At 45.0% G+C, this 26,804-nt stretch overlaps 1 protein-coding gene and 1 non-coding gene across 4 annotated transcripts in view; one reads left to right on the top strand and one right to left on the bottom strand.

Annotated features, from left to right (window-relative positions):
- The window catches only part of IGF2BP3 (insulin like growth factor 2 mRNA binding protein 3), a 151,701-nt gene extending 126,623 nt beyond the window's left edge, over positions 1-25,078 (bottom strand). For all 3 annotated transcript variants that reach the window (XM_021689681.1, XM_021689679.1, XM_021689680.1), the window contains exons 1-2: positions 24,904-25,078; positions 23,435-23,495 (exon numbers count right to left, since the gene is read on the bottom strand). In XM_021689681.1, coding sequence (XP_021545356.1) covers positions 23,435-23,495; positions 24,904-25,078 — 236 coding nt within the window. The remainder of the gene's footprint in view (positions 1-23,434; positions 23,496-24,903) is intronic.
- LOC123326423 lies at positions 11,837-11,940 on the top strand. Its single transcript, XR_006541083.1, has one exon. It is a non-coding gene; the product is annotated as a U6 spliceosomal RNA (small nuclear RNA).
- Positions 25,079-26,804: the final 1,726 nt, after the last annotated feature.

Genomic DNA, 26,804 nt, shown 5'->3' on the forward strand with positions numbered 1-26,804 from the left:
TTCTGCCTACTGCTCACCCAGCTGTGCACTGTCAAAAAAATAAAATCTTTAAAAAAAATTTTTTTTTATTTGAAAGAGCATGAGAGAACGAGAGATAGCATGAGCAGGGGGAGGGGCAGAGGGAGAAGCAGGCTCCAGCTGAGCAGGGAGCCCGATGGGGGGGGCTTGATCCCAGGATCCTGGGATCATGACCTAAGCCCAAGGCAGGCACTTAACCGACAGAGCCACCCAGGCGCCCCCCCCAAGGCACTCTTAAAAGTGCTTTTTAAGAGGCACCTGTATGGCTCAGTCAATACAGCCTGCAACTCTTGATCTCAGGGTTATGAGTTCAAGCCCCCCTTTAAGTGTAGAGATTACTTTAAAAAAAAAAAATCTTAAAAAAAAAACCCTACTTTTTAAAACCTCTAAAAACACTAAGGGGACTGGGGCGCTTGGGTGGCTCCGCCGGTTGAACATCTGCCTCTGGCTCAGTTCGTGGTCCTGGTGTCCTGGGATCAAGCCCCGGGTAGGGCTCCTGCTCAGTCGGAAGTCTGCTTCTCCTCCTCCCTCTGTTCCTCCCTCCTGCTCATTTTGTTTCTCTCCCCCCTTTCTCAAATAAATCTTGAAAAAAAAATTAATAAAGATTTTATAACTTTTTAAAAAATTTTATCAAGGGGCGCCTGGGTGGCTCAGATGGTTAAGCATCTGCCTTTGGCTCAGATCATGATCCCAAGATCCTGGGATGGAGCCCCTGCATCGGGCTCCCAGCTCAGTGGGGAGTCTGCTTCTCCCTCTCCCTCTGCCTTTCCCACTGCTTGTGCTCTTTCTCTCAGATGAATAAATAAAATCTTAAAGTAATTTTTTTTAATTGTATTAAGTTCTATGCCCAATGTGGAGCTCAAACTCACAACCCTGAGATCAAGAGTCGCATGCTCTACCAACTGCACCAGCCAGGCACGCCTTCAATCTTCCAACGTTTTTAATTACCATAGAAAAAAATAGTTTTGCCTAATTCCTGTGGGTGTTCTGTATATAGTATATTATCTCAAAAAAATACTTTAAGATTACATTTGAGGGGCGCCTGGCTGGCTCAATCAGTGGAACCCGTGGCACTTGATCCTGGGGTCATGAGTTCAAGCCCCATACTGGGTGTAGAGATTACTTAAAAATAAAATTTTTTTTTTTTTTTTTTTAAGATTTATTTACATGAGAGAGAGAGAGCATGAGCAGGAGGGGGAGAGGAAAAGAGAATATGAAGCAGTATCCGTGTGCTCAGCATGGAACCTGATGCGAGGATGGATCTCATGACCCTGAGATCACAAGCCGAGCCAAAACCAAGAGTCAGAAGCTTAACCAACTGTGGCACCCAAGTGCCCCTTAAAAATAAAATCTTAAAAAAAAGATTACTTTGATTTGGTTCAGTGTGCACACCACTCACCAAGAGACAGAAGATTAAACACTGAAGAAATATGACAATGCTCTACCAATTTCACAGTACTGAATTAGTGCATCAAAATCCAACAGCCTGGGAAAAATGCACGATTAGGAGCTACAGTTAAGTAAGGCAGTATGGAACAAAATAACCTACATCTGAATAACAGTTTTTGTAAGCGATGTGTAATAACTATTGTCTAGTATATACATTTTCAGGTACAGGACACAGTATCTGAATTTAGACTTAATGTATCCGATACATGAAGAAGGCCATGATTTTCACTAGTTATAAGACACCCCCAGAAGAGTCAAAGATAGAAGATTTATTGCATTTAGGCAGTTACGTTTTCAAATTAAGTACAAAGCTGCTCATCTAAAAATGAAACACTATCATGCAAGATTTCATCCAGTGTTTTGGACATTTGGTTATCATAATCATTTCTCCATCTGCGCTGAATCATGCCTTTAGCCTACCACCACCATGCTAATACCTCTTAACCTTAAAACCCTTACTTCAACAGAGCAAGAAAGTAATAGCTAACATGCTATAATCTGAAATATCAATGAGTCCATATTGCTATTAACAAATGAAATGAAGCAAAAAAAAAAAATTTTTTTTTTTTTTAATTTTAGAGACAGAGTGGGGAGGAGGAGCGGAGGCAGAGGGACAAGCAGACTCTGTGCCAAGCATGTAGCCTGACGCGGGGCATTGATCCCAGCCAGGACCCTGAGATCGTGACCTGAGGCGAAATCAAGAGGAAAACTCTTCCTTAAGTTAAATACCAACTAACAAATGTAGGAAAAATAACGGGATTAGAAAGTCACCCTATCGCAGCCATTAGAGTAATAATGGTTTCAGATAAGAATTATCAATGAGGGCGCCTGGGTGGCGCAGTTGGTTAAGCAACTGTCTTCGGCTCAGGTCATGATCCTGGAGTCCTGGGATCGAGTCCCGCATCGGGCTCCCTGCTCGTTGGGGAGTCTGCTTCTCCCTCTGACCCTCCCCCCTCTCATGCTCTCTCTATCTCATTCTCTCTCTCAAATAAATAAATAAAATCTTTAAAAAAAAAAAAGAATTATCAATGAATGCTAAAACTAGTGAAAGTATGATGAGAAATAGGATCTTTTCACGGTCTTAAAATATCCCTCGCAAGATTCTTAATACAAAGGAGAAAATAGTAATTTTATACTAGAGAATACTGGCAGATACCACTCTAACAAATCAGTCTAGGGGCACCTGGGTGGCTCATTTAAGCGTCTACCTTCAGCGCAGGTCATGATCCCAAGGTCCTGGGGCCCGCCACAGGCTCCCTGCTCAGTTGGGAGTCTGCTTCTCTCTCCCTCTTCTCCTCCCCCAGCCCCTGCTCTCTGTCAAATAAAATAAAATCTTAAAAAAAAAAAAAAGATCTAAGTTAACATATCTCCATTACTGGAACAAAAATCAACATCTCATACTTCCTGATGTGGTACACTAAGGACATCATTACTTTTGTGGTATTCCATCAAAAACACATGACCTGATTCTAACAGTGGGGAGACATCAGACCAACCAATACTGAGGAACATTCTACAAAGTAACTAGCTTATACTCCTCACAAACATGAAGGTCTTAGAAAAAAACAACAACAACAACAAATAATCACAAAGGACAGCAAAGACAAAAGACGAAGGAATTGTTCCAGATTAAAAGAAACCAAAGAGGGGCGCCTGGGTGGCTCAGTCGTTAAGCGTCTGCCTTCAGCTCAGGTCATGATCCCAGGGTCCTGGGATCAAGCCCCGCGTTGGGCTCGCTGCTCAGCAGGAAGTCTGCTTCTCCCTCTCCCACTCCCCCTGCTTGTGTTCCCACTCTCGCTGTGTCTCTCTGTCAAATAAATAAAATCTTTAAAAAAATAAAATAAAAAATAAAAGAAACCAAAGAAACATCACAACTAAATGCAGTATATAATCTTGGATTCAATCCAGGATTTAAAAAAAAAAAAAGACAGTGGGACAATAGGCGAAATCTAAATATCCATAGATTAAACACTATTTTAACAATGTTAACCTTTTTATTCTGGTAATTTTACTATGGTCATGTAATAGAATGTTCTTGTTTTTAGGAAACACATACTGAAGTATTTAGAGGTGAATGGCAGTAGTTCTGCAACTCACTCTCAAATTTTCCAGAAAATTCTGAGTAGTCAAAGCTAACGTGGGACAACTAGAAAGAGGGTGTATGGATCATCTGTACTGTTCTTGCAACTTTCCTGTAAACTGAAGTAAAAAGCTTTTAAAGCTCTCCCTTTAGACCACAACCCCACCAACTACCACCCCATTTCTCACATGTCTTTATAGCAATCTACGTGAAAGCCTATCCATACTCACTGTCTCTACCTCTTCTCCATCTATCCGTTCACAAACCCACACAATTCAGGGTTTCAGTCCTATTCCATTAAACTCCACCTATCACGACACCGATGACGATAATGTTGCCAACTCCATTCTCACCCTCTTCTACATTATTTGTCACAGCTGATGACTCTTCCTACTAAACACTGTCATCAAGTTTTTGACCTCTGGGTACTTTTCAAGATTCTCCTCCTACCTTAATGGGCCTGTCCTTGGGCTCCATCACCAGTTCTCCTCCGTTTACTATCCATTCACTGTCCTATCTCCACATGTCTTAACAAGTATCTCAAACTTAACCCAGACAAACTGAACTCATTGTCTCCCCTATCCCTTATCATACCACTTCCACAATCTTGCTCATCACAATTAGTGGAAACTTCATTTTTCCAGGTGCTTTAGCTATATAAACTGTCAAGGTATCCTTGGCATCACTCCCTTCATCCAGTTCTTCCACCTTTGCTCAAAATAGAAGATTCTAGGGGCTCCTGGGTGGCTCAGTCGTTAAGCGTCTGCCTTCGGCTCAGGTCATGATCCCAGGGTCCTGGGATCGAGCCCCGCATCGGGCTCCCTGCTCCTCGGGAAACCTACTTCTCCCTCTCCCACTCCCCCTGCTTGTGTTCCCTCTCTCGCTGTCTCTCTGTCAATAAATAAAATCTTAAAAAAAAAAACAAAAACGAAACAGAAGATTCTAGGGGTACCTGGATGGCTCAGTTGGTTAAGCCTCTGACTCTTGGTTTCAGCTCAGGTCATGATCTCATGGGTGGTAGGATCGAGCCCCATGCTGGGCTCCATACTCAGTGTGGAGTCTCCTTGAAAGATTCTCTCCCTCTGCCCTTCCTGCTCCCCCACTCACGCCATCCCTGTCACTGTCTCTCTCTCTCTCTCTCAAATAAATAAATCTTAAAAAAAAAAAAAAAAGAAGATTCTAACCATTCAACACCACTACCACAACACCTCAATAGCTCTGGTCCCAATAACACTAGCTCTGGCCTCTACAATTATAATCTTCTAACTAGTCTCCCTGATCCCATTCCACCGGCCCACCAGCCCACCATGGTCTATTCTGAGAGAGTTCCCTTTCAAAGATAAATCCCATCACAACTGCCCCTTCTAAAAACCCTTCCAGGGGCACCTGGGTGGCTCAGTTGGTTGAGCATCCAACTCTTCGGCTCAGGTCGTGATCTCAGGGTCGTGAGATCAAGCTCCACCATTGGGCTCTGCGCTCAGCACAGTGTCTGCTTGTCCCTCTCCCTCTGCTTCTCCCAGACTTGTGCACGCATGCATGTTGTCTCTCAAATAAGTAAAATCTTTTAAAAAAATAAAAATAAAAACTCATCCACGGCTTCCTCTCATTCCCTTCCTTATCTACCCACATGCATGCTCCTCTCCTATGGTTCTCCTTCTGCTCTAATCCAGTCATGATGGCCTCCTTAATGACTAGAAAGGCAGTGAGCATGCATGGGCTTTGGCTGTCCCCTCTGCGTGGGTCACTCTTCCCCACTTGGCATCTACCTGCCTGCTCATCTCATTCCCTTAACCTCCTATAAGCCTCTGCTCATGCAGCACCGTATTGGTGAGGATTTCCCTTATCATCCACTATGAAAAAAATCAAAACCAACCCCTTGCCAGTTGTCTCATTCTTCCTCACCCTATTTTTCTCTGTAGTCTTCAACGTGTCTCACATTACATATTTATTTTGTCCATATCTCCTCTCTAAATCTGTGCTGCCCAACAGAAATAACACAAGCTGCAAATGCAAGCTACATATATATTAATTTTTCCTGTAGCCACATTCAAGTAAAAATAGGTGAAATCAACATAAAAATTATCTGAGATATTTTATATTCTCTTTTTCAAGAGTCTTCAAAATCCAGTGTGTATTTTATACGTACCCAACAACTGAATTTGGACTAGCCACATTTCCATTGCTTAGAGAGCTTCTTGGGGCTGCCCTAATGGGCAGCATCGCTCTACATCCCATGCTTCATGAGTAAGTTCCTAACTTCCATTTAATTCTCTCTCCCAAGAACCTAAAGCACTCCCTAGTAGTAAACACTCAAAAATTTGTTATATCAGGAGTGCCTGGTGACTCAGTCGGTTAAGCGTCTGCCCCAGCTCAGGTCATCGTCCCAGGGTCCTGGGATCGAGTCCCACATTGGGGGGGGGGAGCCTGCTTCTCCCTCTGCCTGCCGCTCCCCCTGCTTGTGCTCCCCGCCACCAACAACAAAAAAAAAAAAACAAAAAACTTGTTAAATCAGTCATTTAAAAACTGACAAGATGAGGAGCACCTGGGTGGCTCATTTGATTAAGTGTCCGACTCGAGATTTTTGGCTCCAGTCATGATCTATTTCACAGGCTGTGGGATGGAGCCCCACCACAGATCCATGCTCAGTGGGGAGTCTGCTTGAGATTCTCTCCCTCTGCCCCTCCCCAAACTCACACACATGCATGCATTCACACAGGCTCGCTCTCAAAATAAATCTTAAAAAAAATAATAATAAAAAACTCCTAATATCCAAGATCAGCAAAACAGAACCATTTGCAAAAAGATAACACAATGGCAAGCTACCAAGCTTTCTCAAACCAGAAAAAATACACAGAATGGAAAAGACTCGAAAGGTCATTCGTTGTATTTAGAATTTTTTTTTTTAAGATTTTATTTATTTATTTGACAGAGAGAGACACAGTGAGAGAGGGAACACAAGCAGGGGGAGGAGCAGAGGGAGAGGGAGAAGCAGGCTTCCCGCCGAGCAGGGAGCCCGATGTGGGGCTTGATCCCAGGACCCTGGGATCACGACCTGAGCCGAAGGCAGCCACTCAACGACTGAGCCACCCAGGTGCCCGTATTTAGAATTCTTAAAGAAAAAAATTGTCGAAGACAAGAAAAGAACCTCTCCTGTGATAGGAACAAAGGTAGTTATTGTCTATATTTAACCAACAGTTACTTAGGGCAAGGAAAGCTGGCTGATATAGGTCAGAGGCAGGACTCTTCACTTGGTCACCATTACAAACACAATGAGTCATCACAAACTTCCAGCCTCAACACACCTCAACTTTGATGATGCCCTGAGATTCTGATTAGATTTCAATGTCCCAGGAAGAACAAAGGTTCTGAAGACTTTTCATTTCCTGAGGCAAGACCAGTAGCCAACAACATGTGGGGTTCACTTTGGTTTAAGGAACTTCAAGCGTGACTGTGGGTTGTGAAATCTCCAAACTCCTTTATTTCACTCACGTGCATTTAAGTGCTCCCCAGCTATTTATTCTCATTATCTTATCCTTCATACACCTAGATTTTTCCTTTGTGCTTACTTTCTTTTGTTTTTTTGTTTTGTTTTGTTTTTTTCCTCTTCCCACACCTGCTTTTCACAAACTGACTTCTGTAAAACTCCCTATTGAGCCTAACATGCCATGGAATTGTAGAAAATCCTCACTTGTTCTTGCCATCTGTTGTGTGATGATGTAAATACATATTCACAGGAGAACCTAATCCAAATAATTTCAAATATCACGTTCGTGTAGAGCAGCAATTCTCACTGTAGAGAGTATGTGGACTCCTAGAGGGTCCATGAGACACTGTCAAGAGGGCGAGAAGTCAAACTTTTTTTTTTTAATATTTTTATAACACTAAGATGTTATTTGCCTTTTTCATGGTGTTGACATTTGCACTGAAGCAAACGGGCAAAGACAATGGTGGGTAAACTGTTGGCACCTTAGCATGAATCAAAGCAGTAGTACTCAACTATAGTTGTCACTACGTTCTTCACAGGCACTCACAGCAAAATACAATCCAAGTTTCATTTTTAAATGTCCTTGATGAAGCAGTAAAAACTACTGATTTTCTTCAATTACCCTTGGATACACATCTTGTCAATAACTATGAAGAAACGGACAGTAGGCATAAAGTACTCCTGCTATCTATCATGGCTTTTTCTGGAGAAAAAGCACCGTGCAGTTGTTTGAGTTGCAAGACTGAATCAGCCACTTTTTTTTCACGGAGCACCATTTTTACTTGAAAGAGCTATAGACAAACTATGTTTATTTAAGCTTGAGTATCTGGCGGACATTTTCTCAAAAGAGAATAAAGTCAGCCAGTCACTTCAAGAAAAACTAACAGTATTTGTTGCCAATGACTAAATTCGAGCTTTGAAGTTAAAAAAAAAAAATCAAAATTTTGGCCATGAGCTTTGACAGTTTCCCAATATTTAAGGATAAAGGAGCCATTCAAAGTGCAAGAGAGACGAATGGATTTTAATCTAAAAGTATAAAATTCACTGATACGATTTCACATTGATACAATATCCCACATTTCGGGGCACCTGGGTGGCTCAGTCGTTAAGCGTATGCCTTCGGCTCAGGTCATGATCCCAGGGTCCTGGGATCAAGCCCCGCATCGGGCTCCCTGCTCAGCGGGGAGTCTGCTTCTCCCTCTCCCCCTGCTTGTGTTCCCTCTCACGGTATGTCGCTCCCTGTCAAATAAATAAATAAAAATCTTAAAAAAAAATCCCACATTTCAACTAGCCTTAAAAAAACTACCACTTGTTGAGTTTTGGTGTAGGAACAAAGAATATCCACAGTTATCTAAAAAGATGATTAAGGGGCGCCTGGGTGGCTCAGTCATTGGGCATCTGCCTTCTGCTCAGGTCATGATCTCAGGGTCCGGGGAGGGAGCCCTGCATCAGGCTCCCTGCTCAGCGGGAAGCCTGCTTCTTCCTCTCCCACTCCCCCTGCTTGTGTTCCCTCTCTTGCTGTCTCTGTCAAAAAATGGAATAAAATCCTAAAAAAATAATAAAAAATAAAAAGATGATTAAAATATCCCTTTCCTTTTCCAACTATACATCTGTGTGAGGGTGGATTTTCTCTATATACTTCATATACTTGGTTGAGGGATAGTTACATTTTAAGTTCTAACAGATACTGCCAAATGACCTACCAAGAAGTCTGCCAATTTACTCTAGCTTATGAGTGCCCATTCCTTCACACTCTTGCCAACACCAGGTATTATCAATCTTGTTCATTTTTCCCAACCTGATTGGCAAAAATTGCTCTTACAATTGTCATTTACCTAATAACTAATAAGATTAGGTCTCTTTTCCTAAGCACATTGGCTTTTCAGATACTTCCTTCTGAACTCCCGCTTTTTTGTACGTTTTATTTTTTTGTACATTTTTGTACTATGTTGTCTCTCTCTTTGAAATTAACAGCAGTTATTTATCTCCTAATCTGTTTTTCTAAAGATTTTATTTTTGTGAGAGGGAGCATAGTGCACTCAAGGTGGGGGGGGTCAGGGAGAAGCAGACTCCACACTGAGCAGGGAGCCCGACGTGGGGCTCGATCCCAGGACTCTGGGATCATAACCTGAGCCGAAGGCAGACGCTTAACTACCTCAGCCACCTAGGCGCCCCTCCTAATCTATTTTTTTTTTTAACAGTATCTTAAGAGAATTTCACAACTAGATAGATTTTAGGGATCCTAAAAGCTACAAATCTAGACACAAAGTAAAAAGTCTTATTCACGGGCGCCTGGGTGGCTCAGATGGTTAAGCGTCTGCCTTCGGCTCAGGTCATGATCCCAGGGTCCTGGGATCGAGTTCCGCATCGGGCTCCCTGCTAGGCGGGGAGCCTGCTTCTCCCTCTGCCTCTGCGTCTCACTCTCTCTCTCTCTCTGACTCTCATGAATAAATAAATAAAATATTAAAAAAAAAAAGTCTTATTCACAACACACTCACATTCTACAAAGAAATGTGGAAACTTTCTATGTACATATGAGGCACAAACCATGAGATTATGCAGGAATAATTTTTTTTTTTTTAAGATCTATTTATTTATTTGACAGAGAGAGAGAGAGAGCACAAGCAGGGGGAACAGCAGGCAGAGGGGAAGGGAGAAGCTGGCTCCCCACTGAGCAAGGAGCCCAATGCAGGGCTCAATCCCAGGACCCTGAGATCATGATCTGAGCCAAAAGCAGACGCTTAACTGACTGAGCCACCCCAGAGCTCCAGAATAATTATCTTTTATTTTCAATTGCCACATGTAAATACACAAGCTTATTAATATGAGACAATACCACTTAGGTGTCAGATATTCCAAGGAATCCTTTACAAACATCATTTAATTCCTGACAACCTTGTGCAAATAAGTTTTATTGCCCCTATTTCTAGATAAACTAAGGGGTGCAGAGTTTCATCACTGTGCCCAGGATCACTGAGCTGAACAAGGATTTTAACTGAGGTCTAGGTGATTCCAAGCAAGATGTCACTGGCCCTCCCTACTGCTGTGCTTTACTGCCACCCCTAATTTTGCTCAATCATGTGTGCACACAGAAGTGTCTCATTTTGCTCCAACGGTTCATTATATCATTTGAAATGCCTTAATAAAAATCATAGAGTACCAGGTGTTTTAATCATCACTGATGACTGTCTTGTCACTAACAACCTAAAAAAGGTAATAGAACAACCCAGGCTCAGTCAGTCTTACTATAGGGTTCCTCGTCATATTACAATTTACCCTAATTACCCTGTCAGAGGGTGTCCTAAGAACAGCCCTAAATCCCATGGAGTTTATTGGGGCACAGTCATTCCCACAAAGTACTTCAAAGGTAAAAGCATTTCAAGATGATCTCTGGTAAGCAGAACCCCAAATTAATCTAGGCATCAAGTCTTGCATGGTGATCCCAAATAACCATCTGCTAAATGGCATTAACTAAACTGACTGAGCCCTGAAAGTTAAACACATCCAAGAATCCAAGTAACAGACCCTCCTCAAGCACACAGGCTGCTCTCACCACCCCCTCTAGGCTCAGCCTCAACCAGTATCCAGCCTCACACTTGAGCCTCTCTAATCCCAAACAGCCTGTAGTTCCCCGGCACACTCCAGGATATTTCACACTCACATGCCTTGGCTCCTGCTGTCCCTCCTGCCTTCTCCATCCCCACTGCACGCAGCCTCCATCTACCTTCACATCCCTTCCTGGCTGGCTGTACCAATACCCACTTAAGCCTAATGCCCCCCAACCCATGTTTCTGGGGCATACCATACATACCCCATGACATATTTACACTTTCTCTTTACCTGCAGAGATATTCATCCACCTTCTGGATCAATGCCACAGTGAGCCACTGCTGGTGTTCAAGATAAAAATATCACCCAGGCATTGAAAGAGAACAAAGTGAAAGCCACTATACGCCACGTACTTTTCTTCAGAACAAGTATCTTATTCTTCTTTCTAGTCCCTTTCTGAAACCAAGCATTAAACTGACCTTGAGCACCAGTGCCCAATTTATGCTTGTTAAACTAAAAATTTACATCAGCCATGGGAAATAAACTCATTTCTGAAACTCAAAAATGCAGAAATTGGTAAATTAGCACCCAAAAAAGTTTAAGATTACTTTAAAATTAAAATTTTCATCCATACTTCTCTCAAAAAAAAAAAAAAAAAAAAGCCAAAAACACAAAAGAGCTTCTCCATTTTTCCAAGAGCAGCTGACTTTTATAACAAACATTTGGGGGGCACCTGGGTGGCTTAGTCGTTAAGCGTCTGCCTTCAGCTCAGGTCATGATCTCAGGGTCCTGGGATCGAGTCCTGCATCGGGCTCCCTGCTCAGCGGGAAGCCTGCTTCTCCCACTCCCCCTACTTGTGTTCCCTCTCCAGCTGTCTCTGTCAAATAAATAAATAAAATCTTTAAAAATAAGCCAAACATTTGGTAATCATTTTTTTTTTAAAGTGGGTTCCACACCCAGTGTGGATGCCCCCTCAGTCCCTGAGGTAAAATCCAAACTTCAAGGTGCTAAGGTGCTGAGAACAGGAGAACATAAACCTTATGTATTCGAGCTACAAGTTGTCAGAACTTAATCGTCATAGTTTTTAACTTAATTTTTACATACAAAAGGCACAAAGGAATAAGGACTAGACTTGTCAGCCATATCCATGGTATAAAGAATAAGGCTATTCCTAGATTCATACAGTCCTCCATGCTTGAAAAGACAGTTTTTAACCAAACTGTCCTACTGTATACTTCATTGAAAATGGCTCTCTTGAGCTCATTTTGGCAGCACGTACATTAAAACTGGAACAATACGGAGATTAGTATGGCCCTTGCATACGGATGACACATAAGTTCATAAAGAGTTCCATATTAAAAGAAAAAAAAAGCAGAAAAAGAAAACTGCTCTCTTGGTTGTCTTACGACTAATCATGTCAATATAAGTTAAGTGTTTTTGGCAGAGCACTTACAAATTTAAATGTGCGTGTCTTCTGACATAGCAATTCCCAATCTAAGAATTTACCTTATAAAAATGTCCAACCAAGAGTTGTTGTTTTTTTTTAAGTTTTTTTTTTTTTTTGACACAGAGAGAGCAAGCGAGAGAGAGACAGAGAGCAAGCACAAGCAGGGGGAATGGCAGGCAGGGGAGAAGCAGGCTCCCTGCTGAGCAAGGAGCCTGATGCGGGGCTCGATCCTAGGATCCTGGGATCATGACCTGAGCCAAAGGCAGCCGCTTAACCGACTGAGCCACCCAGCTGCCCTCAACCAAGAGTCTTATGACATTAAAATACACTCAAGTGAAACTACTATGAAAAGAATGGTTAAACTGCTGTACACCTATGTTGAACAATAGGGTGAGTTTTTAAAAAATGAGCTGTTTGTACCTACACTGAAGATTCTTCAGGATACATTATTCAGTAAAAACACAAATTATAAACAATATAATTTGATTATTAAATTTAAAAAATGTTTATTGAGGGGCACCTGGGTGGGTCAGTTAAGCATCTGCCTTTGGCTCAGGTCATGATCCCAGGGTCCTGGGATCCAGTCCCCACATCAGGCTCCCTGCTCGGCAGGAGGCCTGCTTCTCCCTCTCCCATTCCCCATTTGTGTTCCTGCTCTCGCTATCTGTCAAATAAATAAAATCTTTTTAAAAAATAAATAAAAATAAAATCAAATAAAAAGTGTCAAATAAAATCTTAAAAAAAAAAAGTTTATTGATACATGCATAGAAGAATTTCTGGAATATACCAAATTACCAGGTATAAGACCAGGGAAATACATAGAGATAAAGAGGAATAAAAAGCAAGTTTTTCACAATTTATTTGTGTTTTGAATTAATTTGAATGCACACATACATAAAAATTCAAATTGTTTAATATTTATATACTCTATTGTATATAGGTTATCCCGTATTTTGTAAAAAGTTATTACAAGCTCAATGAAAATAAAAACAGGGCGCCTGGGTGGCTCAGTTGGTTAAGCGACTGCCTTCGGCTCAGGTCATGATCCTGGAGTCCCAGGATCGAGTCCCGCATCGGGCTCCCTGCTCAGCAGGGAGTCTGCTTCTCCCTCTGACCCTCCTCCCTCTCATGTTCTCTGTCTCTCATTCTCTCTCTCACAAATAAATAAAATCTTAAAAAAAAAGAAAATAAAAACACACCACCCAGATTTCTACCTACATGAGTCCACATCCAAAACCAGAACAAAAGTTCCATATTTCTCTTATCATCAAATATAATCTACATCCAGCCGTCGTACTTAAATCTCAAGGTCAAAAAGACAACAGCGGCCACTGAAGTTACTACGGAAAAGTACCGTAGTGATGCTTGACACACGTTGTCCCCAGGATCCTATCAGGCATTATTTACCATTCTAACCTCCCCAGACCTCAATTTCCATGCATTTAGAAAATGGAGCTGGGATTCAACCCAGATCTCAGACCTCATATCCCACATTCTTCTGGCAATACCCTTCAGTTCAACAAGGGCCCATAGCACAAACATCAGAGCTCCTCATCAAGAAGTTCCAGCACAGGCCTGGGTGGCTCAGTCATTAAGCGGCTGCCTTCGGCTCAGGTCCTGATCCCAGGGTCCTGGGATCGAGCCCCACACTGGTCTCCCGGCTCGGCGGGAGGCCTGCTTCTCCCTCTCCCACTTCCCCCTGCTTGTGTTCCCTCTCTCACTGTGTCTCTGTCAAATAACTAAATAAAATCTTAAAAAAAAAAAAAAAAAAGTTCCAGCACAATTTCTCCCTCCTATTCTCTCCCAATCCTTAACAATATTCCAAGTTTAAAAGCCTTCCTTCTGCAAGCCCGGATCCTACTAAACTTGCTAAGGAGCTGGGACAAGCAGGCACCGTGGACTCCACTCCGAACACTTCTACCTCTTTTGCAATCTAAAACATATCCCGTGAGTCACAATCACATGCCTGAGATAAAGCCATGGCATCTACTTCCTCGTGCCCTCTGTTCTACTCTCCTACCTCCTTAGGCCCCCCTCCAGCTTTTCTACAATTCATTTATATTAATATGAAGCTGCTAAAAAAAAAATACCTTCAAGTAGGAAGCCGTTCCCCTTTCCATCTTAAAACAGGATGTCCAGATATTTTTATTCTATAGTAAGCCCCAGATTCCAGGCTATCTGTACTCGTCTTTTTCCTACCGGAGGACAATAAATCAACCTTCAAAGAAGCCAAACAAGATTTTTTTTCTTCAGAGAAAGCAAGAAACAGGACATCTCTGCTCCAACTTGCCACTGCAAACATGATCAGGCTGCTGTGTAAGCGACTTTCAGGATTTGACAACTTAAATGAGAGGAACGAAGGCAGGGCAGAGTCAAAGGAAGGGGAAAATGGGTTCCACTAATTACCTGCAGTGCCCTGGGCAAGTCACTTCTCTCAGGCCTTTATGGAGAATCCTTTGGTAGAACTACTAACGCCACTAAAATCTATTACGCTATCTCATTTTTACTGGTTTTCTTTTCTTTAAATAGGAGATATTTAACACATTCTGAAAGTAGTACTCGACTAATCAGAGGATTTGCATAAACCAAGTCTTTTTTTCCTAAAGATTTTATTTATTTGAGAGAGAGAGACACAGCGAGAGAGGGAACACAAGCAGGGGGAGTGGGAGAGGGAGAAGCAGGCTTCCCGCTGGACCTGGGACCCAGGATCCTGGGATCATGACCAGAGCTGAAGGCAGATGCCTAACGAATAAGCCACCCAGGCACCCCACATACACTGAGATCCAGTCATCAGTCTCCAATCAACCGATCGAACACATCACCTAGTTTTGGTGACTATGGAGGCCAAAACCAGGATTATAATTTGAGGAGAAAGCTGCTTTACCAAGGACCAGATTTTTAAATATGCAAAAATGAGGGAATTTAGTGTACTTACAAAAGGTTTCTTGTATTTCTTATAGCTAAATTTTTATGAATAAAATGGAAGGAATGCTTTACTTATTCCAGGATCCTAAAATAACAAAGTGATTGAAGTATTTTAAACTTAGCCCATGATATCCACAAATGTTTTGGCCAATAGTTTCAATCTTGCTTGTCAAATGAAGTCTTTAAGTTTTTAATTCCAGTTAGTTAACATACTCAAATCAAGTCTTTGTTGTTGTTGTTGTTGTTTTAAATATTTTACTTAGGGGCGACTGGGTGGCTCAGTCGTTAAGCGTCTGCCTTCCGTCTGCCTTCGGCTCAGGTCATGATCCCAGGGTCCTGGGATCGAGCCCCACCTTGCGCTCCCTGCTCCACGGGAAGCCTGCTTCTCCCTCTCTCACTCCCCCTGCTTGTGTTCCCTCTCTCGCTGTCTCTCTGTGTCAAATAAAATCTTTAAAAATAAATAAATAAATATTTTATTTATTTGAGAGAGAGAGCAAGCAAGCAAGCACAAGCAGGGGGGAGGGAAAAGCAGACTCCCCAGTGAGCAGGGAGCCCAAGGCGGGACTCCAACCCAGGACCCGGGATCATGACCTGAACCAAAGGCAGACGCTTAACTGACTGAGCCACCCAGGCGCCCCCCCCCCTTTTTTTTTTTGAGAGAGAGAGTGCACAAGCAGAGGGGAGCAGCAGGTTCCCCGCTGAGCAGGGAGTCCAATGTGGGACTTGATCCCAGGTCCCCAGGATCATGACCCAAGCTAAAGGTAGACGCTTAACTGACTGAGCCACCCAGGCGCCCCTCAAATCAAGTCTATTTTTTTTTTTTTAAGATTTTATTTATTTATTTGAAAGAGAGAGAGACAGCGAGAGAGGGAACACAAGCAGGGGGAGTGGGAGAGGGAGAAGCAGGCTTCCCACTGAGCAGGGAGCCCGGTGCATGACTTGATCCCAGGACCATGGGATCACGACCTGAGCCAAAGGCAGATGCTTAGGGACTGAGCCACCCAGGCACCCCAAATCAAATCTTTAGATAACCAGAGAGAAGCACTGGACCTGGGTCTACACTGCCTTGAAACCTAAGACAGCTTCAAAGGATTTTCCCAATGTACAATAAAAAGTAGAATGGGGGCGCCTTGGTGGCTCAGTTGGTTAAGCCACTGCCTTCGGCTCAGGTCATGATCCTGGAGTCCCGGGATCAAGTCCCGCATCGGGCTCCCTGCTCGGCAGGGAGTCTGCCTCTCCCTCTGATCCTCCCCCTCTCATGCTTTCTGTCTCCCATTCTCTCTCAGATAAATAAATAAAATCTTAAAAAAAAAAAAAAAAAAAAGTAGAATGGGTAATCTAGAAAGTAAGCTCAGTCACCAGAAGTGTTGAAACAGATGCCAGAGCGGGTCAACTGAAACAAAGAAGTCTTGTCCAGTGGCAAGAGGATCTACTCAACTTAAGACTCTTCCATCTCTAGCAGGTTATAAATAGAACATGCTCAGAGATATTTCTGGAAAGAAAAAAAAGATTGGATACTAATAAATGAATTCTGAAAGAAAGGCTATATTCCAGGTTGCTCCAAAATTCATCACTCTCCATCTATCTACTGCCCAGCCAAAAGGCTGGGACTTACCACCATCCCCACTCACATTCATCCATCTAAATCACAAACTTTCAGGGGTATTTCATCCAGTTGACTACACCTTCCTTATCCACGGGCTTTTTTCATGAGTCTCCCAGAAGCAGATCACTCTGCTTGCTTTCCTCTACCTTCCTGGTAGAGGAAATGTAGCTTTCAATCACTTTGAAGAACTACTCCTCCCCTCCTTCAATTTATGGAAGAGAATCTACAAAGATGGTCACTACCAATTCCTTCCTCTCTGTACATTCATGCCACTCTACCATCAAGAGATCTGTGCTGGCCTTGTGACTTGCCCTGATCGACAGAATGCATAGGATAATGTGCCAATTCTGGGCCTAGCCTTTAAGAGGTCTATCCACTTCTACTTACTCTCACTTGGTAGCCAAGGGCTACTACAGAGCACTGAGATACCATGTGGAGAAAAGTCATGTGGACCAGCACGAAGAGGCCAGCCATGTGAATGAAGCCTTCTTGGACCTTTTAGACCAGCTCAGCAAAGGACCCAGAATGACACCATGTGGAACAGAACCAACCACACCAAGCAGACCCACAGAATCATGAGGAGTAAGTTGTTTTGAGCCACTAGGTTTTGGGGTAGTTTATTATGAAGCAAGAGATAACTGAAACACCATGTTAGCAATGAACTCAACTTCTAAACAACTAAGTGATAATGCCAGCTATTCTAAAGACTTCGAGCTCTCTCAACTTACAGCTCCACGTGGGGTGCCTGGCTGGCTCAGCTAGTGAAGCATGAAACTCTTGATCTCAGAGTTGTGAGTCTGAGACCCACGCTGGGATTACTTAATAAAATCTTTAAAAACCAAACAAAAAAATTATAGTTCCACTAGATTCCTCAAAGAATACATCTATAATAATTTCAAACTACTTCCTAATCAAGTTAAATGGCCTCGGGATAATTCCTCTAAAATGCATAATTTATGTACTATGTATTCCCCTTCAGGGCAACAAAATCCACATACTATATTAATATTTATAACTGTGGCTTTTTTTGTTTTTTTTTAAAGATTTTATTTATTTATTTGAGAGAGAGAGAATGAGAGAAAGCACACGAGAGGGGGGAGGGTCAGAGGGAGAAGCAGACTCCCCGCCGAGCAGGGAGCCCGATGCGGGACTCGATCCCAGGACTCCAGGATCATGACCTGAGCCGAAGGCAGTCACTTAACCAACTGAGCCACCCAGGCGCCCCTATAACTGTGTTTTATTTACCAATACTTGCCAAATACAGCCAATACAGCAATTTCAGACCATGATAAATTACACCTTCAGTTTTATTTTTTTTTTTAAGATTTTTTTTTTTTTCTTTTGACAGAGAGACAGAGAGGGACCACAAGCGGGGGGAGTGAGAGAGAGAGAAGCAGGCTTCCCGTGAAGCAGGCAGCCCGATGCGGGGCTCGATCCCAGGACCATGACCCGGGCCGAAGGCAGATGCTTAGCGACTGAGCCACCCAGGCGCCCCACACCCTCAGTTTTAATGGAGCACTGAAAATTGCATTTGCGACCAGCTTTCAAGCAAAACCCTGCAAGACCAAGCCAGTTTTTTAAACATCAGATTTACAGGGCAGAGTTCCTAACTAAAAACACCAATCCCATCCGTTGGTCACCGCTACCACACTGCCACCTCCTGTCTTGTGACTCTAGAAGCTGGAATCAGAGGCAACAGTCAATAAAGGAAACTTGGCTAAGAATAGCACAGCTGTTCTCCATCCTCCCAGAGCAAACCAACCACCAAAGTTGGTGGATAAATAAATCTACAATAAATGGATAAATCATATAAGTCAAAAATTAGTTACTGCTAGGAAAGTTGACATCTGAGGCACTGAAGACAATTAAAATAGAGCTGCTTCAAATATATATCCAGGTGGCTCGACAGCTTCACTTTAATAGAAAATCCAACACCTATATGACAACACATTAACTGCAATGGTATGACTCATAAAAGGATTTCAAAGTACGACAAAGATCATTTCCCTCTTGCTGACTGCCCGAAAAAGGTACACGTGCAAAAGCAACTGAGCTGCCATACTACAGAAAATACAAGTTTTGTACAGGGAAGACCCTACGTCTCATTCCAAAAGGTATTTTTAAGCCTTAGCTGGTAACTCATTTCAAGCAGAATGGCAAAACTCAGAACAAAATATGCCCCGTTAGTTTATCATAGTGGCATTTGGCATGAACAGAGAATGTAAGTGATCACACAAATCAAAAGGAAAGCCAGAAACAGAAGCCAAGATTCTCAATTCCCACTGGCTCAAGGCACATGTCATGTTTCCATAAGGTCTTCCTTGTTACTGTAGACAGCCCCACAGAAGCGACTCATCAACGTTCATTTACACATATATATATTTTAATTTTAATAACGCCGAAGTTAAGAGATCTTTTACTCTTTCTCAAGCTGTACTAAGAAAACATGAAATCAAGAAAAATCTTGTTGGCTACAATCACTTAAGCAGTCATGCATTACTGACCTTAAACTGAGCACTCCAAAGACCACTGCTTATGATTCTTTACCAGCCATGAAAGTTTCCTAACAGTCAGAACCTCAAGTCTCTGTATGTGTGAGAAACCTCTCCAATTCACAAGATTCACCTGTCCCAAACTGATAAGCAAGGAGCAGCACAGCTATTCGTGCCTATGTTTAAATCTTCAGCATTAAAAACAGCTTTTATTGGCCTGAGACAACAGGATCATATGCCCTGGCTAATGGACAAATTGCTGGTTATGGCACCATGCTATTCCATACATACAGCTGTTAAAATGCAGCACTTTTAAACAGACATTTAAAGTAAGATACAGGGGTGCCTCGGTGGCTCAGTCATTAAGCGTCTGCCTTCAGCTCAAGTCATGATCCCAGAGTCCCAGGATCGAGCCCCACGTCAGGCTCCCTGCTTGGCGGGAAACCTACTTCTCCCTTTCCCACTCCCCTACTTGTGTTCCCTCTCTCGCTGTGTCTCTGTCAAACAAATACAATCTTTTAAAAAATAAATAAATAAATAAAGATATATTTAAAACCCCAATAACTTTTATACATGCTATGTCTACCTAATTTACATACTAAACACAAGATTCTAATAACACAAGATTCTAATATAGAAATAAGTTGTTCACTTAATTTTCTTTTTTTAAGGAAACAAAGAACAAAATCATGTGAGCTCAGACACCAGTCTGTTTTAATGGATCCTTCCTGGAAAAATATTTAACTACAATATCCTACCATTTTGTTTATCCTTCACTGAAATATATTTTGGCTTCATATAATCTTAATCAATGCTGACAGCTAAATCATGAGCAAGTTTAAGCCATAAAAAACCAAAAATGTGAAAATTTTTCATAACTTAAAAAAGTCATGGAAAACAAACTAAAACCACCATCCTGTCAGTTCCCCAGTGTCAGCGACTTTCCCATTCCCTCTCCCATGCCCAACAGCCCACAACATAACAAAAAAGGAAATCGGTCCTATTTACATAATCACATAGGGGCACATATGCAGTCCCACAAGATACCAGTGGCTCTTCCAATCAAACTGAGCTACAGTCTTCTAAAGTCACAACAATTTTCACAGCCACCCTTGCCCCCAAGGCAGGGTGGGGAGTGGGGTGAGTGTTCAAGCTTATACTTCAGAGTGAAGCCAAGTATTCATGTGCTGTATCCTTTACCTTCGAACAGAAAGCGCAACACTATCACAGATATTCAACACAATCTTCTCTTCATTCTGGACCCAGGGGATCTCAAGCTCTGTAAAATAGTGCTATCATCTTCCCCAACTGAGGGGTACCTGAATGCAGAAAAGCAACATTCCTTCCACATTCCCCTGAGGCTTCGGCAATCAAGAGCCAAGCTTGGTCAGAACCAAACTCCATAGTGCCCCTTCCTGAAAGGTTCTGTGCCCAGCTCAGCTCCCAGTCACAGTTGGGCCATCAAATCGCCTCCTGGGCCTGCTCCCCTATTTAGTTGCTGCAAGCCCATTCATCCATCTCAGAGTGCTGCCATAAGCATTCTTCAGCACCAGGCTCCCAACATGCCTTGCACAGCAGGTATAAAGGTCACTGCTGCACATGTGGGTGTGCCTGCCTCAGATGCCCACATGATGATGGGATGGAATGCAATGACTGCTAAGCACAAAAAACTCCACGCAGAAGTCCAGCAGGCTCACTTGGTAAAGACTGGTCTGCAGCATTCACCAATACCAACTGTCACCAATACCACTTTTTTTTTTTTTTAAGATTTTATTTATCTGACAGAGACATGGTGAGAGAGGAAGCACAAGCAGGGGGAGTGGGAGAGGGAGAAGCAGGCTTCCCACGGAGCAGGGAGCCCAATGCGGGGCTCCATCCCAGGACCGTGGGATCATGACCTGAGCCGAAGGCAGACGCTTCACGACTGAGCCACCCAGGCGCCCCACCAATGCCACTTCTTGACCTATCTATAGGAGCTAGGCATGGATCCACCAACGTGTCTTCTCAGCCTCTTCCCAAAGCCTATTCAGACAGTGTAACAGTCCAGATAAGGGAAACTGCGTTACAGTTCCAACCTTCAGTTAAAACAAAACTGTATTATAATTAGATTTCTAGCAAATTTCCCTGGGCAGAGAAAAGAAACCTCTACTTTTCTTTTTTGCCATTTCAATCCTAGAAAATGACTTACTTAATTGTTCTCCCTATAGGTAGAAAGTTGTCTCCAGGGGCGCCTGGGTGGCTCAGTCGTTAAACATCTGCCTTCGCCTCAGGTCATGATCCCAGTGTCCTGGGATTGAGCCCCACATCGGGCTCCCTGCTCCACAGGAAGCCTGCTTCTCCCTCTCCCACTCCCCCCTGCTTGAGTTCCCTCTCTAGCTGTGTCTCTGTGTCAAAATAAAATCTTTTAAAAAAAAAAAAAGTTGTCTCCAATGTCCTCATTCTATTTGCTAGTAATATCTCATTTAAAATCCTTAGCATTTTAATGTAAGCGAAATCAGCCTGAAATTTTAATCTACATTGTTAAAATGAAAAAGCTTCCACTGATAAATATCTGCTGCCCCTGGTGGCATCATACCTTATATGCTTTCCTAAAACAAACTCCTGTTCGTTATAAAGTAACAAGTAAGTATGTTTTTAGGTTGGGCAAAAGCCTTTAAGAGTAAAACAGTCTGTTACCAGATGTGTTTAATTTCATTCCCTACACATGGGGGGAAATTCACACCAGGATGGAAAAGAAAATCAGGAAAGCAAAGCAAAATAATCTACATTTCCATGCAGGTCCATAAATTTTATCTGAAAAATGCCAGACACTTAATGTTTAACTTTAGAAACTCTTAAATGTTAAAATGCCAGTCCTTTGACACAACCATTTGCCTCTTTTTTATCTAACATTTGAAGAAAATTAGGACACACGGGCTAAACATGAAACCAATAAGAATTTGCAGAATGCACCTACATTTTCCCCACCCTAGTTATACAATTCAGACTATGCCTTTAAATGTTTAAGATGTGCCTTTTCCCTCAATTTTTCACTTCCTATTAAATGGAGATCAGTTTAGATACCTTTCAGTACATGTTCTATTATTTTAGAAGCTCTCAAAAAAATAATTCCCTTCTACTATGTGAAATAACTTGACCTCACCAAAATTCCCAACTAGAACTAAATCTCTCATCGCAGAAATCCTTTTTCAACTATCCTAATAAAAATTAAGTACATGAACAAGAGAAATCCACAAAAATCCAGCTAACAAAAACAAGGTTTGTGAAAACGCTTTACCTGAAAGGGAGCTCAGTATAGAAATAGGCACATGGTGACACTTCGTGTAGCCACCTCTCTGCAGAGCACCAGGGAAATGCATAGCAAACCTCTCCTGCCCTCTAACACACCACTCACCAATACCTAACCAGACACATACAGCCCTAGTTTAGATTAACTTTCAGCTTATTCTTAGCCCAAGTTAGGAGTGGGGGGATGGGAAGAGAGAAAGGCAGAAACCCTAACCCCACCTGGCACAAACTAAACCTAGCAACACAGTAAGGGAGCAGCGCCTTTCCAGTTAGTTACAGAGCGGGGATCTGGCCTGCTCTTGAAGAAGCCATTTCTTCACAATACACCAGAGGTTAAAACAGTCTGCAAACATTCTGTAAAGTGACACACTACACTTGCTCTCCAAAAAGTGCAATTCCCTTGCTTTAGTACAAATCTTTAATCTTCACGACCTCTTGGTGGTTATTTGTAAGCAAAAATATTGGCGGGGTGGGGGACGCGGAGGGAGGGAGGGGGTGGAAGACAAAGGCTGGTTTGCAGCAACCTGTGTAACTCTGAAGTGACTGAAAGGCGCTTCTGGGCAGGAGAAGCCCAGGCGTTCACTCACGTGTTCCAATCACCAAATTCCTCTCTTCTCAGATACACAGACGGCCTCCCAGGCCTCTCAGACTCATCGCCGCCAACTCGGGACAGAGAAAGAAAGACACTCCATACCCACGCGTGTCTGCACCTGCTTTCCTCTATCCCGTACTTATAGGTGGGGAGTGGGGGAGGGTCACCCACTGCTTCCTAATTCTTACAGATCCCAAAACTGCCCTTCAAGACTTTGATTTCCTATTATAGCAACTTGGAGAACATACAGCTGTGAGAGCTTCCTTGAGAGACTTCTATACCAATAATCCACTGGCAGGAGCGACGGACAAGACCTTTATTCCTTACCAGCGCACGCACACACACCTGCCATAAACTTAAATGCAAGGAATAAAAGACGGAAAAGCCAAGCCATACAGCATACAGCAATCCAAAAAGCGTCAGAGAAGTTGTTTTCAGCTGTGTTGAGTCTTTCCTCCCAACAAGGGAGAACAGAATTCATGAAAATGTGATAAATAAGCTCACCTTTGTCTTTTTGGGACAGAGTGCTCGACTTCCATTAATTTCCCGTGCAGTTCCACTTTACCTGCGGACACACAAGAGGTGCAAGACCGTTGGCCGGGTTTAGCGGCTCTTCCCGCACGAAGGACCCGCAGAGCCTAAGTGGTGACACAAGTGACTTCCTGAGACACCCCCCCACCCCCAGCCAAGGCACCCGGAGGTGTCTCAAGGCCGGGAGGGAAGCCCGGCCACGCGCGGGGGGAAAACTGACCCCTCAGGGCTGACTGGAACTTACAGATGGGTGGGGAGGAGCACCCATTAGCTGGCCCACTACTTGGGTAACAGTCTACCCCAGGCCTCCAACGCCCACCTCAGGGGTCACCCAACTCCACGACAGCCGCAGGACTGACGCGGCCCTTCCGCCCACCTCCCCCGGCACTCGCACAAGACAAACTCTGCGGAGTGGGCTACGCTGGCTTTTATTCGGGAGGGGACGCTGAGCCCTTCTCCCGGCTTCAAGCCCAGGCCCTCCAGAAACAGGGAGTAGCTGGAGAGGTTCGAGAACGGCAGGGTAGGCACAGACAGAGTGCACGGCCAGACAGGCATCTCAGCACAGAACGAACAAGGCGCGAAGGACTGCGCGGCGCCCGCCACACGGGCTCCGGGGGTGGGGTGGGGTGGGGTGGGGGGGACGGGACTCAAGCTTGCCCCACCACCCCCGGAGGCCGCGGCCGGGACGAGGAGAGCGACGGGGGGCCCGGCGCGGCGGCTGGGGCTCCCTTGCCAGCGACCCCTGGCCGCTCTCGCCCACCTGCCCCTCTGGCTCGTCGGACGCGGGGGAGGTGGAGCGTGGCACCCAGGTCGCACTAGCCTGCGTCCCGCAGGATCTAGAGGAAGCGCCGGGCCGCCTGTGCTAGGCACCAGCCCGAGGCCTCACTCCGCAGCAGGGTCGAGGCCATTTGCATTCTCCCACGCCTGGGGTCTGGGGCGAGCCGGGGGAACTGCGAAACCAACACCATAAATACCGTGCAGAGAGAGGAAGCAAGGAAGGAGGGAGGGAGAGAAAAGCGGGGGAGCGCGCTCGGCCCCTAAGGCCCGGCGTGCCGGAGACTGGAGCCCGCGCCTGGGCCCGGGCGGGGCGAGCGCTCAGGGTCCGGCGCTCGCGGTCGCGCCTCCCCCAGCCCCGCTCCCCTCCGAGCCCGCGCCGCGGCTTTCTGACAGCGCGTCCGCCGTCCGCCTGCAAAGCCCCGGCGGGAGGAGGGGAGCCGCGGGGGGCCGGGTTGGAGCCCTAGCTGAGGAAAGCACCCCGGACCTCACGCGTACGGGCGCCCGGGCCTCGCCCCACCTCCCCGCCCTCCCTCCCCCGGGCCTGGGGCCCTGTGTGGACGCCCCGGCGGCAGCCGCGGGCCTGGCTCCCGGTCCCCGACCCCGGCAGGCCCCGGCGGGCGGCGCAGGGCTGGGGCGGCGCGCCGGCGGGGCCGGGGCGGGCCCACCTGAAAGCGCCTCGATGGCCTTGAGGGCCCAGCTCTCGTCCGGACAGTCCACGAACGCGTAGCCCGCCTTCACCAGGAAGGGTCCCGACACCGGGATCTTGGCGTCCTTGAAGATACTTTCCAGGTCCGAAGGGACGGCATTCTCGCTGAGGTTTCCGATATACAGTTTGTTCATTGTGAAGAGTGGTTGCTTTTTAAAAAATTCGGAGAAAAACGAAAAATTAAAACCACCCACAGTGATGGAGGGCTCCGGCGGGTTTTGTTCCCCTCGTCTTCTCGCCGTTAAAACACACAAACACAGTAAGAACCAAGGACAAGAACGAGGAGCGAAAAATCAAATCCGAAGGTTCTTGTTTTTCCTTTTCTGGGTATTAAAAAAAAAAAGAAAAGAAAAAGCCTTGCTGCAACCCAAACGTATCAACGAGTCTTCCTAACTCTGAGGAGAAGGCGGGATTAGCGAGAAAAAGGAGAGGAGGAGGAGGGGGGAAGAACTACTTTTTGTCTCTTCCTCCCCAACCCCTTTGGCATCGGCCGGCGGACTGTGAAAATATCACACTACGTGAGGGCAGGCGCCGCCTCCCCATAAAAAAACCCAGAAGGGTGACTGGCAGGAGGGAGGGGGGAAGGGGTGGAGGGAGGAAGGCGCAGGAGGCGGAAAAAATCCGCTCCGAGTGTCCGGCTTTTTGAATGAGCCACGTGTTCAAACTACAAATCAACGTCTCACGTGAGGAATCCCAGCGCCTCAATTAGAGTGGGTTTCGGGGGGAAAAAAGAGCGAGAGAGAGGAGGAAGAGGGGGAGGGGAAATGAGCTTGAGAGAGAGACCCTGAGAGGCGGGAGGAGGAAGAAGGGGAAAAATACTAAAGGAGCCTCAGCCGGGGCACTGAGGGGAGCGCGGCTGGCGGCGCTGATTGTCACAACAGTTTAGAAAGGGTTATCTGGTCGGGGCGGATCCTGAGGGGGAGGGGAGGAAAAAGGGAAGATTTTTTTTTTTAATGAGATACGGGTGGAGGTGCTAACTAGGCAATTTCTCAGCTCTAGTTACCGGAGTTTTAAATATTCGATTTTTAAAAATAGGTAATTAACAAAACCAAAGAGTCCCAATTTCGAACTCGCCTTGTGGCTTTGATGACATTTGAAGTGTAACCCCGGCAAAGCCGCAAGCACGTTTCCAGGGCTGGCAGGGGCGGAAACGCAGCAAGGGGGTGGGGTGGGAGGGGGCGGGAGAGTCGGGCAGACGCGCCCCACCCCATGCACCCTTCACGGGCCCTGGCACCGGGGAAGTGGGGCGGCCCCGAGCCAGGGGCGGTGGGGGATGGGAGCCCGCGGCGTCCTGGGCGGGTGTCTGGGCGACACCTCCTCCGCCTGCGCTCGCGTTGGCTCTCGGCTTCGCGTTTGCGATTGGTTGCCCGATTCAGAAAAGGCTCAGAGATAAATGAGGCCGGGGGCGGGCTTGGCCACCGGTGGGGGGGGGGAGCGTAGGGGCGGAGGTATTTGGCGTGGGGATGGGGGCGGCCGGGCTCGGAGGCGGGAGGAGAGAAGTCAGAGTGGGAAAAGTCGGTATCTAAACGGAAACCAATTCTTCCTGTAGTTTTCAGAGGAGGAGGAGTGGGGTAGGCTGGTACTTTTATTTAAAGAATTTTAGTTGGAGAACTTGGGACTCTTGAAACAGGAAGACCGTTCTGCGTTACCCCTAGGTGATCCTCGCACTTGAAAAATTGTTCGAGTCCCTTTCTGCCTCTTTTCAGCCCGCATTCGGCCATGAGAACCATTCATAATTTCCCCTGTATGTAACGAGTACAATGGTGGGTGTGTGGGGGAGGGTCTGGGCCCGGTGAAGCCTTTACTGGGCCAACAAAATGTAGACTGGAGAAGAGGAATACGGAAATGAACATAGTGCTG

This window comes from Neomonachus schauinslandi, chromosome 12 (assembly GCF_002201575.2).
Source record: "Neomonachus schauinslandi chromosome 12, ASM220157v2, whole genome shotgun sequence".
NCBI classification, from domain to species: Eukaryota; Metazoa; Chordata; class Mammalia; order Carnivora; family Phocidae; genus Neomonachus; species Neomonachus schauinslandi.